The following is a 14,609-nucleotide window of genomic DNA, read 5'->3' on the forward strand; positions in this document are numbered from 1 at the left end:
TAAGAACCGCTATTTTACACAAATGGTTGTTTTGCGAACTGAGATTTTGCACGTATCTCAATTGAGTCACTTTGAGGCTTCGATAGACTTAACAGGTACACTTACTAAGTTAAGATTTATATCATGAGTTTCAGTTGTATAAAATATATCGGTGTCATAGTTTTCATGTATCAGTAGGTTACTGAGATGACGTTTAATCAACAAACACATTCAAATTCATCGATGAATTATTGGATTCAAATTGTTCACACATTCCATACATTTTTGATGTGATTTTAGGTTACTTAAAGTTTGCTAGTAGTGTAATTATCTTCTCAAATTGTTTTAATTTCTAAAACTACATGAAATTTAATTTAATCATTAGGCTGTGTAAGCATAACGAATTATATTAGAGACTCATAGTAGCCAAGTTTGAACTTAATTTATTTTGCTACATAGTTTGAGTTCACCTACAAAAACTCAGTTTCTACACATGCTATATATCATGCATCGGGATTTAAGTATTAGTATTAGTCAGACAACCATCGTAAACGAGAAATATCTGGACACTTGTTTCGTTCCTCTATGGAACTCCTCATTATCGTGCATCCACAACTTCCCTACAGAAGAAACACAACACCTCTTGGCTCTCGTATCCAGAGCTTAACCTTTGTACTAATGAGCAAAGTAGTGTTCGTGTTACATATAATGTATAGAAAACATCTGTAGAGTTTACTAGGAGCAACAACCATGAACTAAAAGATCCTATAAAACATTGCACCTGAAATCTCATCAAACATACCGGTAGGTGTAGGTTTCTCAATTTATGTTTGTGATTATTACTTTTAAACTCCACTATTCCAAATATAATATGATGACTGCTATCGTTAGCTAGTTATAATTGATTTTTATCAACATTTGTTTTATCTCATAGCTTTTTGGAAATATATATCAAAAAAGATTTCTTTTCGAGGACTATGGTGATATATGTACTTTTTGAACAGTTTCATTTAAGAGTAAACACGTCGGCAGAGTAAAATTGGAAAAAGGTATTCGCTTGAAAAAAACATATTTCTTTTAAACAATACTTCTTTTCTGTCTACCTAAATGATCAGCAATCTTACTATTAAAATATGGTCTTATCATATCTTGTAAAATCAAAGTTTCCAGAGTCTTTGAACGTTACGTAAAAGACTGATTTTCTTTTGAATAAGTGTTCAAGCGCTTGAACTATTTAGTACATATTCATAAATAAGGCAAACTATGGCTTAAAGATTGACACATTTAAGCTAGAATATATTGTTATAGTGTTTTCTACTTCATTGTAACATTTTGATTGAGATAAATAAATCAGGAAAACAGTACATGAGGGGATTCGAGAGTAGTCATGTTTATATTTTGAATTATTCACAGATAATTAGCTGAAATATTTTGTGATGATACACACTTCCATTAATTTTCTACCACTCGATATCTTTCTGTTTTAAAGCCAATTATCTTTTAAGGTGAATTCTTTTATAATGTCCAGCTGAATTTACGTTTATCGTACGAATTGAGCCTACATTTACGAAAGACTATAATCAAGGTAGATTTATGATAATGTAGTCCATCATCTTTTAATGTAATGTCAAACTAATTTCAAACCTTTATAAGATCTCATGTCTATAACTTTTTAAGAAGGCATTTATTAGTAGTTTCATATCCTTCTTCAGTTAGAGTCTTCTATAGTAGACTGGGTTTGTCTAAGTCTACGAGTTCAAGTTTTCAATTGATAAACATATCTTAGACAGATTTTACTACACTTGTAAAATATCTCTAAATTTCACAATTTGTAATTTATTATAGTTTTGACCCTGAATTAAATGTTTGAATAAATCTCAACTTGATTACTTTTATATACCAAATTGAAAGCGGTACAATCTCCTAGTCATATTTAAAACAATAGAGTGTTTTAAATTCACTTAGTATTGTTTGTTTGAATCTTCCCATTGATGTTTAAGACTGCAATTGATCAGTCTCTTATTGGTATATGTGCATACTGTGCATATTGCCTCGATATCGCCTTAATTCACAAGCATTCTAGGGACGAAACACGCGTCCTGGATTCCACTGCCAGCCACTATCCATCTTTGCTTACAATGCTTGTGAATTAAGGCTATATCGAGACAATACACACAGTATACACATATGCCAATAAGAGACTGATCAATTGCAGTCTTAAACATCAATGGAAACATTCAAATAAACAATACCAAGTGAATTTAAATTTCACCTCATTGCACAAACAAATGGCTATACCTTAGACAACTATGATCTCGACATATTTTGCAAATTTGATTTTCTCTATCTACTTTTTAAAAGTTAATGGCATTTCGTACAACCTAATTCCTTGAGAAATTTGAACAGAGCAAGTACAAAGTGGTTTGCTGAATAAAAAGAATTCATTCTATTTTACGGATTCTCATCAGCTGCACATAACCTAAAATTAGAATTATTAATATAATTAATAACATATGTGCTAATATATTTCAGTTTTTGAAGTTTAGATACGCATCTTAAGGTATGGATTGACAAAAGCTGGGCAGAATTCTTACAATAGAAGAAAATATAAAACTCAAAACAACTGTCAACCAATATCAAATTCAAAAATTTCAATAGAAATGCCAGTACAGTTCTACTGTACGAAGCTGAAACTTGGAGAAGTACTACAACCATCATCAAAAAGTTCAAGTATTTCTACACAATTTTTTACGCGAGATACTCCAGTACCATTGACCAGACAACATCAGCAAAAACCTACTACGGGAGAGAACAAACCAACTTCCAGCTGAAGAGGAAATTAGGAAAAGAGGCTGGAGATAAATAGGAAATACATTGCGGAAATCATCAAACTGTATGACGAAGCAAGCCCTAACTTGGAAAAGAAATCGAAAAGAAGAAGATCAAAGAACAAATTGCATCTGGAATTGGAGGCAGACATCAAAATAATGAATAGCATTCGGAAAAAAACTGGGAAAGATTACCCAGGAAAGAGTAGGGTGAATGAACCTGATCGGTCGTCAATGTTTCAAGAGGAGTATCAGTCTTAAGTAAGTTGAAACATAATTAAAATCATAATATTAAGAATAGGATACAAAGTGTATGTGTAAACATAGTGAATCTGTGATCTTTGTATCAACTAATGAACAAGTTGTACATAATTACACGTTTACTTGTATATATTTCAAGGAAATACATGCACATGAATTCGCAGTCCTTTCTAACCTTTAAAAGCTGGGTCTCTAGTAGCTTGCAGTTTATGATTGAACAAATATGAGATTTATGGTTCATTAAATCTGCACAATCCTGAAAACAAAGACTAAGGATGGTCATCCTATATTTTATGAAAATGTCTCACTTTTATATTACATCTAGTAAAAACATGTTATTAAGAAAATATATCTACAAAATTCTAAGGTTATAAAATTACGCTTTCTCTCTCACTCTCTCTTTTGCTCTCTCGATAATTCAAGCTATAAACCTTGACAGAATGAAAAGGAAAACTAACTTCTTCAACTATGAATCAAATCTAATTTATTTTAAGGAGTAAAATACCTTAACGTTAATCGTTTTATAAAAAAACCACATTTTTTTCCAAAAAAAGAATTGAGAAATAACATGAATGTTTTTTCCATCATAAATAAGATCCTATTTATTGGTATCATGATGACATTTGTATCCATTTCAATTTCTGATTGAACAATACAAAACAAAACAACATTGATCAAATTATGTTTCGGTTATCTGTTAAATAAATCAAAATGAAAGAAAATAATGAAAATTATATCCTTGTTTGAATGAATTCAACAGAATGTTTTGCATCGGATTGAAATTTTTTAAATAGAATGAATTCATATAATCATTTATTATTATTATTAGCTTTATTCAATATTATATTTTTGGTACAATATAGAATTCTCAGCACAAAGTATTTCAACAAGTTTCCGTTTCTTACTTCTTGATCGATCCTGACGATAAATATTGAATGATCACCAGTTAAAAGTTAGCAGCCCAGTCAATCAACATCTGAATAATGTACACTCTTCTCGCTGTATATTGCCAGCAACCACGAAATCTCTGATTAGGCCTTCTGTAACCTTTACAGCGAAAGGTTTTACACTTTTCAGAAACGCACTTGAATAGGTTGTGCGATTATTAGCCATAATGATGTATTAAAACAAACGAAATTAGATAACTTGTTGAAATATCTAGATGAAAGGAACAGGTAGCCAAGGTGTTTAAACAGGCCGCCGATTAGAATATGTTCCATGTTTTTAATTATTACCATATTTAAAGTAACTAGTCCCTTTGATAAATTTCGATAGTGTTATAAGAAGACGAAGATAATCAGAGTTAGGATCAATCTTATAGCCTATTTCGATTATATGTTTGGCAATAGAGGATGATGGATGTTTATCCTCTGTCTACTCTTATCGGGTCGTTTGATTCTATTCTTACCCCCCATTTCCAGTCTAGTTGACTTTTTATTTTTATATATCAATGTTATTAACAAGTATATATGTGTGATCAGATTGTTCGAAATATATTGCGCTAATATATCACATAGTTCTGATAATCTTTGTCTTCTTATTACATTATTACCATATTACACTAATGGAATTAATATAAAGATAGTGATTGGTGAATAATGAAATAGAAGGTAATAATATAAGTATGATTTATGATAGTCTCTAATTTTTATTAGTCAAATTGTAGTAACACAAAAGTTTAAAGAGATTAAAAATGATAATTTTGTCTTATAACAATAAACCGTATTTATCATACAATCATATGTACATTGAGTATTGTCTTCATTCAATTTTAGAGTAATTGACGTTTGTTAGTATTAAATTCTGATTTTTAAAAGTGAATTATTTTTTCAATAAACTTCTAATGAACACAACATCATATTCAGTCAATTGTAATGATTAATATATGAAATATATACAATTTTATTAACATTACTAAAATGAACAATATCCAAATAGACGAAAGTACTCAGGGCTGTCCTATCTTTCCATTCTTGTTTAAATTTGTTGTTAACGTGCTTTTAGAGATAACACTTTCCTCATCTAAAATTACAGGAGTTGAATATTTACTGAGAGATTCACTTCTTGACTTAGAATATGCCGATAACATAGTTTTATTGGGTGAAGACGCTGAAAAAAGGCTGAGTCTTCTAACCATCGACTAGTTTTTGCCAACTTGCATCATTTATGGCGTAGGTGAGATATTCGCCTACGAACCGAAGGACGCGTTTACTGCGCAATAGTTTATTTCGTCCTACTTTATGGCAGTGAAACATGGCCGATAAGAGTAGAGGATGTTCGTAAGCTACTAGTTTCCGGTCATAAGTGTCTTTAAGCATTGCTCGTATATCCTGGGACCATCGGGTAAGTAATGCAGTTGTTAGAAAACGGGTACTAGGTAAGGATGGCAAATTGATTGATGAAGTAGTGAAACTTCATCAGTTGAGATGGCTGGGACATGTGTTACGTATGCTCAACCACCGACTGCCCCGACGTGTAATGCTTTATGGTGTAGGAGTAGGTTGGAAGAAAGCTAGGGGCGGTCAGACCAAAACGTGGTACAAACTATGAAGTCACTGACAAGTGGACTGAATCATGTTGGTAGGTGTAGTCTACCTAGTTGGGATCCGCGAGATGATAACAACCGATAGTTAAAGACCCTGAACGACATGGCTCAAAATCGTTTACAATGGCGAAGGTGCATCCACTCTTTGTGTTCTCTCAAATTTTAATTCAATTAGTATTGTTTAATCAAACCTTTCCATTGATGTTTAGGACTTTAATAGATCAGTATCTTTGTTTATTTCTAACTTTAAAGAAGAAATATTATCCATATTCTGTTACAAATGTTCATGCATCATTTTTGTAGAAAAATTCCCTATAGGTTGAAATCTATTGAAAAAAACTATGGTATGGTGATATCTCAGTTTGATGGTTTGGCTAATTATGTGTATTAATAGATTTAACTATTTATTTACAACTCTATAGCTAACAATATAAGTTGATTAGGAAAAACTTCGATTGTTTAATTGTTAAACCTACTTTTTGAGAGTTTAGTAAATTTGCTAATTTTAACGCTTCTGGACGTGGTGGAACAGACATCACAAAAGGTATTACATTATCGAATGATCCAAAAGTAAGCGTTTTATCAATTTCAGTTGCCTGTAGCAAATCTTTAAGGAGAAACAGTAGCTAATTTTAATACATTAAAGTAAACATGACCATATAGAAAAGGAAAAATTAGATGTGGTATTTTAAAATTAAAGAAAAATTATGCTAAACATTTCAACGAAATATAATTGTGAAAGTAGTTCTCTTTACGAACTAACAGCGATTGGAGAACCAACAGTTTCGACCTACTTGGAACCCATAACCAGGTAACTCGAATAACACGCCTTTTGAATAAATGAGGCTGTTTTCAGATAAATAAGTTTAACAGTACGGACAGTTTTGTGCAGAAAAGTTCTCTTTTAAATACTCCTTGATGTACAATAATGTTTTTTTTTTAAACGAATACATTTTGAAATATTCGGATTTCATATCCTATAATAAAGAATGGAGAATCGAGCAAAATATTGAAGTCAATGATACCAGGTAGATCTTCCTTAAGTTTCAACTCCTAGGCATAGTTTACATATAGTTGTAATCGTTCCATATATGATCAAGATAACTAGCTTATTTGCAAGACCGTTTGTTTATAATACTACTTACCACCTTCATTTTCTTCAATCACTTCATTCTTTAAATTCCTAGTTGAATAAAGATATGAATTTTGAATGAATTCGTGACATACTTCGTATTAACTTTGATTTCATTTAATTGTTGATTTATAATACCATCTAATTGTGAATTGATAAAAAAGTATTCATAACAAAATATTTACCTTCTTCATCTGGTAATAGAACTTGTGTTTCAGATAGGGGAACAACAGATTCATTTAATTCACTTACAGTTGGGTTAACTGATTCTTCTAAACTTATTTCTGAAACAGTTGAAAGTCGAGCTTCTTTAAGAAAGCGATAATTGGAAAAAAAGTGTGTTTACCCGACAAATCGGAATCCAACACTGTTCTATCACTTAAAAATAAAGACATGGAATGAGGTAAAACAAATTAAATTAACAGGAATCATTAAAACTAAAACAACATTCTATTTCTAAAATGTTGAGAAGCATTATGCAACATACGGGAGGTGCATCAATATTTATGTTTAATGAAACATAAATGCACTCATAATTGTCGTCTAATCTCATCTATTTCTTTCCTTTTTATATAAATTGTTCCCAATGTCAATCAACCTTTCGTAAGCAAAACCGATCATTGGGGCGCTTTCTTCATGATGACATAAATCTAAAAGCAAATAACTTTTTTCCTTAATTAGACTAAAATTGTTCCCACTTGCTCATTTATATTTTCATGTATGTTTAATTGCTTTTATGAAGCACTGATCTGCTTACTTGATTTCACTTATCACAAATTTTCGTTATATTGACACATCATAACTTACCAGATGTCAATCCTTTAAAATAGACTGCAAGATTTAGATCTAACTATGGAAGGAAATTAAATAATTTACTGATAAAAACAAATGACCCGATGAATCCAACTTTAATCATTTTGCTATTGGTTATGCACAGTAGAGTTGCGATTACCATGACAAAGTTTGTCTCTTAGATCTCTCATCTATTTGTTTCATGTATATCAATCAAGTATGAGGAGAAATCGTTTGCTGACGTGGTAATCATATCGGAATTGAACAGGTTAAATTTCATTCTCAAACTTTCAATGTTATGCAGAACGATTGAATTTGCCTATGATGTTTATTATGTTAAGGAATACATTGTAGTATGACGTATCTGAAAATATTTTTCAGGAACCTACTTTATTTTCTAAACCATTGTAATGATTACCATTTAAATGTATTTAAACTTCTTTATGGTCAAAAGGAGGTCATATTAGCTGCACTATAAGGATATTTTCAATGAGTATACAATATAAATTATAACTAACGAATAAACTTCCTTTAGAATGAAAAATCTGTTCGCAAATAACCTTTGTATCTAACTGAATTGAAGTGGATAAAAACGTCATATTAAACAGTGTTATTTTATTCCATCTCACTTTGAGTATCTTTGGATATATCAAATAAACATCAAAGACTTTTGAAATGGATCTATACAAACTTTAGAAGAATAAAAGGCTGAATTACCATACTGATTTATTTTGGAGTGATTTTTCAGCTTTGCTTGTTTTTGGTTGTGAAAATTCCTGATTATCGGTTTGTACTTGTGAGTCTCTTTTTTCTTCAACTTCTCTCTATAAATGATCAGCATCAAAAATAAACGAAAAATGAAACTCATTGAATTTTTCCATTAGTTGTCAAGACTATCGACGTTAACAAATACTGCATACCAATGTAACAGCTTAATCTCTGAATAAAATTTAAAAAGAAGAGACTGTCATAGATATTATTTAGCAAGACAAGCAGAATAGCCCGTTTACATTCAAGATATCTCATCAAATGTAATGGGCTTGGGTTCGAAAACAAATAGCTGAATACGAGAGACGAGATTAGTGTAATTAAGTTATGGAAATTACCATTATGCACTGTAGTTAATAGTAATAAAGAAGTATATGGAAAAAATATATTGAAAAATTTAGTATTACTAGGTCATTTAAGGAGATGGAGGTCACAGACAAGACACGACTGTTTTTTGAAACATCAGTAAAGACGATATTAAACGATAGAAGATTTATTCACTAACAGACCTTTCTATTGTTTTGACATTCTCACAAAAACAGTGCATTCAGAGTAACAGGGTTTTATAAATTGTATATAGCCTATCATAATAATGTTATCAAATAAAAATACAGATGTGAAACACCAGGAAAACTCTATGAAGGTTAACTTACAACAAACGCATTACTTAACTGTAGTGTAGTCTGGTGGTTTTTAATAAGATCTACTTGAATGTTGCGTTGAATACTTGAAGGTGATTAACACAAATTATTTTGACATAAACACGATACTCTGTAGAATTTCGCAATATGACATACCTGGAATCTTTAGAAAGTTGATGGATCCCAAACCTGACTGACAAAATTTGTTGAAGAAAAAAGTATGACAGAGTTTAAGCTGTATGACCCAACTGGAAAGTACTCAAGGGGAGATACAAACTTAAAAAAATATATAGTATGAGATTGGATTAACTGAAATAAATTCTAATGTAAGGAATAAAACAATTATGTGAAGCCTGACTTAATGAAAACGTACTTGTGAATTCTCCGTTTTGTAAAATATTTGTTTAGAATCGCTAATCATTGGTTTCGGTAACCAGTTAACCATAGCAGTGGCTTGTAGGAAAAATGTGTATAGAAATATGAAGCACCAACAAATTAATAATATTCCAGGAAAACAAATGACAACTATTCCAATTATCCAAATAAAATCATCTTCTTTTTCATAAGCGCCTATATCGTAAACTGGTGAAATAGTAAATTACGAGAAGGAAATTTTATATAGTGTTTTTGCTATGGCAAACGTTAATTTTTAACCGATTACTTTACCGATTAACAGATTGTTTACAAAAATGACACTACTAAATTCAGTAAACATTTATTTTCAGTATAGCAGTTGACTGTTTTAAACGCAAATTGCATTACAAAGGTTCATCTATTCAAGTGTGTTAGAGTATTAAGAATCACTAAACGTATTTCGTATCCTGCTTCGATACGGTTCTTCATTAAATCCTCGTTTTCATTAGTTTTGTCAAAAATGTTAATCTTTTGGCAAAGTCATCATCTTGTTCACGCAAACCGTTCGACTACTACGTTTTTGTAGATGCTCTTACTAGATAAGATTTTTACTGTTGCTATTCTGCCACTCTGTAAGGAGCAATCGTTTTATCGCCCGTATTTTTCTGTTTTATTTCTTTACCCTGTTGCTCGTACACAAATGTTTATATGTCACATAAGTTTTCATAAAACAACAGTGTTTGGTGAAAAGGGTGTTCTGATAAATTTATGTTTCTTAGTTGAACAGAATTCACCAATTCAATGATCGAAGATGATCACTACTCTATCACTTTTCGTTTGTCAGTCAAAAGTAAATGAATTAAAGTAGTGTGAACACCTATGACGTTTTTCGAGAATTATCAAAGGTAGTAGGGATTACATTGACAAAATGTTTACACATAAACTACTGGTTAGGGAAACGTATTTCTTCGGCTGTTCATCATAAAACAATATGTACTTTGATACTGATGGTAGTCAACGTCATAGATGAGCAGATATCGTTGTTGATAATGATTATGTGTAGTAATACAAATAAAGATAAAATGTATGTACTCAAATCATTATGAAAATAGTTTAAAATAATCATCGTGCACATTTGAAAACAACTGCTTAAAGATGTGTTACCATCTCGCTGATGTAGACATCACCATAGTTCTATTTATAATGCATACCAAAATTAAATTATCTTTGAACATATTTTCATTACAGAGAACAAATTAGGTTAATTAAATTCTGTTAACTTTATTTCGAAAGACACTGATCTGTCTCCTCAATGTTCCTTACTATAACTTTTGAGTTGTATGATAAGAACAGGATGGTAATATAAAAACTTCGTAGTCAGTGAAACAGTCGTTAATGATTTAGATCTTAAAGCCCATCAAATCTGTGACCGAAAACTTACCAGTTAGTCGTAGCTAATAGATGCCATTGAAAATAAAAACTTTGTAGGTTGAGGATTATGTGTTAAATGATTTGATTCACAAAATTAAATATACCTGAAACTCTTAGACTAACTAAACTTCAGGAAACAAGCAAGTAATTCAGAAGCAGTTATGACTTGTTGAAGACATATATTCATAAAAATTGATTGCATACTCTCTGGAGTATGGTAATAAATATTTGTTAGACAACACTACATATCATGAAGAACCAAACAGATAAAAGGCACCTTTAGGTCTTTCTATGATTGGCATTCCCAAGTAGATTGCTAACCAGTCTCCCGGTATTTGATTCAACTGGTAAACAATAGAAGGAGAAGGTTGAAAGACGTTTTTTCTCTGTACGTAGAAAAATATCTTCAAATATGATCGAAATTCATCTTTCTCTATGTAGTCAACCTTTGAAAATGTAGAGGGATAAGAACAAAAAATAAAAAATGATTGAATCCGTGTAGTTAATATAATCTCTCTATTCATCGCCAGTTACTTACAGGAGCGTCGTGCTCACGAGTACGGATAATATCAAGATACCATATCAAAAAAGTAAAATACTGTGCGAACTTATAACAAACATTGTAGTCAGTTTTTGAAATATCAATAATAACGTGAACTCATTAGGAAGCTTAAGATAGCTTTCACGGACTATCATCTTGTAATTAATATGATACACCTGCTGAAAAAGTGTTCGTAATGGGATAAATATATTCAGAATAATTTTTTCATTTCAACAAAGCCTGTAGAAACGGTAATACATATACTTTACAGAACTTATTATAATTGTTGGAAATACTTTCTTGTCTTTTATTTGTTTGTCAATGGATAACGAATTTTATTCCTGTTTTGGTTTATTTACTTGCTCATTTATCTGCGTATCGCTTACCATTTCACCTGGATAAGCAAAAAATACTCACCTGATATTGGTTTATCAATTAAAGACATTGTTCAGCGTCTCACAGCTTTAATGAAAACCTATTCATATTTGCATATGAGTAATATACACCCACTAAATTTTACAACCTTCGCTAATACATAAATACCCAAAAAGACATGTTATAAGTTGTAAACTAAGAGTTGCACTTTTCTCCGTCATTTGGCGATTGTGAAAAAATTCAATTTGTGGGGATTGACGTACTACTTGAAAGATTCTTAAGCCTTATAAAATGTGAAAGACTTATGACAGATCCAAAACACGTCCCAGTCACTTAAAAGTGCACTGTCATTAGTGTCTCTTACTGGAAGAAATATTCTACTTATAAAATCTGAATCATTGAAAATTTTTTAGCCAGGAGACTAGTTACCAGCATTCTGGGGGGGGATGGACCTTCCTTTGATCATTTAGAAGTGACTGTTTAAAGTGTTCAACTTTACTTACAATCTTGGACATGAGTCGTTTCAGAAAGTGTTTTGGTCGTATAAAGTACTACCATATACTACCATTAAAACACTTTATTATTGAATCGAAAGTAAGCAGCTATAAATGTGAAGTTCCTACCGAATAGTTTTTATGTATAACACAATGATGACTCTAAAATCACTCTCGATTGCTTTCTGTTCATATATAATTTAAATTATTATGGAAATATCTGTGACTTAACTTAATAAGTTTAAATTCATATGGCAAACAGACACTTTAACGACATCCTGATTTATAAGTGAAAGCCATTTAAAGTTCTATGTTAAAAAGCAAAACTGTACAAAGAATTTATTTAATCTATGAACTGCAAATAAATGATTTCATAAAAATTCAGAATCTCTATCAATTAACCTACCACGACAGAGCTGTTTACACTTTCAACAGGATCGAAGTATTCCGAGTACGATATTTTACTACTTTTAAGTGCTTCGGAAATCTTAGATTCCCATACTGTTTTATTCATCATAGATTCATCTTTGTGAGGGGGCTGAGAAGACAAAACTAAAAGCATTTGTGATCAAAGTATCAAATACCTAAAACAATCCAGAAGACAGATAAGCGAGAAGGCTCGACGGAATAACTCAATAGTGGTCCGAACGTCAGTAAACATACAAATATTACTTTATTCATATTCCCTCTTACTCTATGCGGACTAATGTAAAAGTTAAACAAACAATGTAAACAAAACATCTACTTACATAAATTACTAGAAAGAATGAATAACAGAGATTCACTCATCAAAAGTGTTTACGATTTATTGGCTGAAAATTCTTATTAGCAGCAAGCAGAAGGTTAACAGAGGACAATTTATCAAGTTTGAATTAGTCATATTCTTTGTACATTGAGCTGATGTAAAGTAGTTGATCACTTCTCTGCATTGCCTTCGTGTCAAGAGGCAGTTTCAGATCTTTGATAGTCATCCCGTATCCTCTTTGTGGAAAATAAAGTATAACATCTAGCTTGTGCTTCGTATCTTACTTAAACAATTATCAATATCATTGTGACATGCTTGTATAGACAGATTGACCTACTTGCGCTTGTTTGTTGTTACTTCATTATGGTTCCATATCTTTGGCGACGCTCAATTAGAAGTAGACTGGCCACTAGACTATACTGATTCTAATCAATTCGTCAATCGTAGGTTTGTATATAGCGGTGAGTAAATCCCCAAAATAAATATTTCTATAAGCTATCAAAATTGATAATTATTTCGCTCAAGTGGGTGCGTCTGAATCGGGACGCAAGCTACCACATTATAATGCAGTTATTTGGTTACAATGTGTATGATAAAGAGAATATTAGTGTGCTAAGAGAGGACAAATGTTTCTAATAATCTATAAACGAATGACTTAACTAGTTAATGTAGACAGCATGAGAAGACTGAAGTGTAAGGCTGCGAGAAGAAACGAAGATGGTATGAGGCGAGATCGGAAGTAGTTAGTGATATGCGGAAATGGTAACTGTAGCAAATTATGAGACATGCATCAGACTCGGCCAGTCCAATATGCAGGTGGTGATCGATGACTGAGTATGTGTTTGCAAGGTCAACTCGTAAAGCTGACTTCTGAGGAGGCTGTTGTTGCTTCGGCCGAGAGATTATGAGAAGTCAGGGCACCTCTTATAAAGAAAAATTAGGAGAGTAACCAGGTTTTTGTTCTTTGACGTGCGTTTTTTTAGAAGGTCGCTTCGAAAAACATGGCAGTGATATTATGGTTAAATACTCACGTTGATGCGGCTTTGCGTAACTTATATGTTTTATGCCATTGTCAATTCATCTTTCATTCTCATCAGGAATAATCCCAAGCATTGGAGTTTATCTTCGTATGACTTGTTCTTTAGCCCCATCTCTTACTGTGATCTCCATCTCTGCTCTTTGACGAGTAGATTTAAGTCTTTTTTGGAGAGAGAGTGGATGAAAATATTGAAGAAATAAATGATTCTGTGTATATGTTTTAAGAAGAGTTTGATATTAATTGTGTGGTGATTGCGCCAAGTTGTCTTCAAATGAAGTGAACAGGTACATTTGCTTTTACTGCATCTGCAGATTAGTTTGAGCTGGTATCCAAGCTCTCAGTGGTTGCTAACAGGAGAATAAGCTCTGGGGAGACTATGAGGAGGGAATTTCCACGGAGACGTTTTGTCACATGTAGTAGAATACTCTTGATATTACATTTCGGCAGGCTAGTTTTTAACCAATCGCCTGATCACTAATCTTCTAATGTTGCAAGATCCTCTAGGGGCTAAATCGAATTCTTTTCTCATTTTACGGACCTTCAGATCTATTCGCCGTCTAGACAGATCAATGCTGCAAAGTTGATTTATCTAAACGACAGCTAGTTACAATCAATAACTGGGGTAGACCTAAGTTTATTAATTTTGAAACAACGCATTCTGTTAGCTTCCAACTCGCGTACATA

General features: G+C 31.9%; 1 protein-coding gene across 1 annotated transcript; it reads right to left on the minus strand.

The window, feature by feature from the left end:
* Positions 1 to 1,775: 1,775 nt before the first annotated feature.
* Positions 1,776 to 13,112, minus strand: Smp_137930 (hypothetical protein; the record flags this gene model as incomplete). Its single annotated transcript, XM_018798995.1, has 11 exons — positions 1,776 to 1,832; positions 6,090 to 6,220; positions 6,759 to 6,796; positions 6,841 to 6,886; positions 6,931 to 7,053; positions 7,092 to 7,123; positions 8,255 to 8,361; positions 9,320 to 9,528; positions 11,009 to 11,177; positions 12,548 to 12,693; positions 13,061 to 13,112. 11 exons carry the CDS (start codon positions 13,110 to 13,112, stop codon positions 1,776 to 1,778), a joined length of 1,110 nt encoding a protein of 369 aa, XP_018650829.1.
* Between the last annotated feature and the right edge of the window lie 1,497 nt (positions 13,113 to 14,609).

Source organism: Schistosoma mansoni, chromosome 3, assembly GCF_000237925.1.
Source record: "Schistosoma mansoni strain Puerto Rico chromosome 3, complete genome".
In the NCBI taxonomy this organism is placed as follows: domain Eukaryota; kingdom Metazoa; phylum Platyhelminthes; class Trematoda; order Strigeidida; family Schistosomatidae; genus Schistosoma; species Schistosoma mansoni.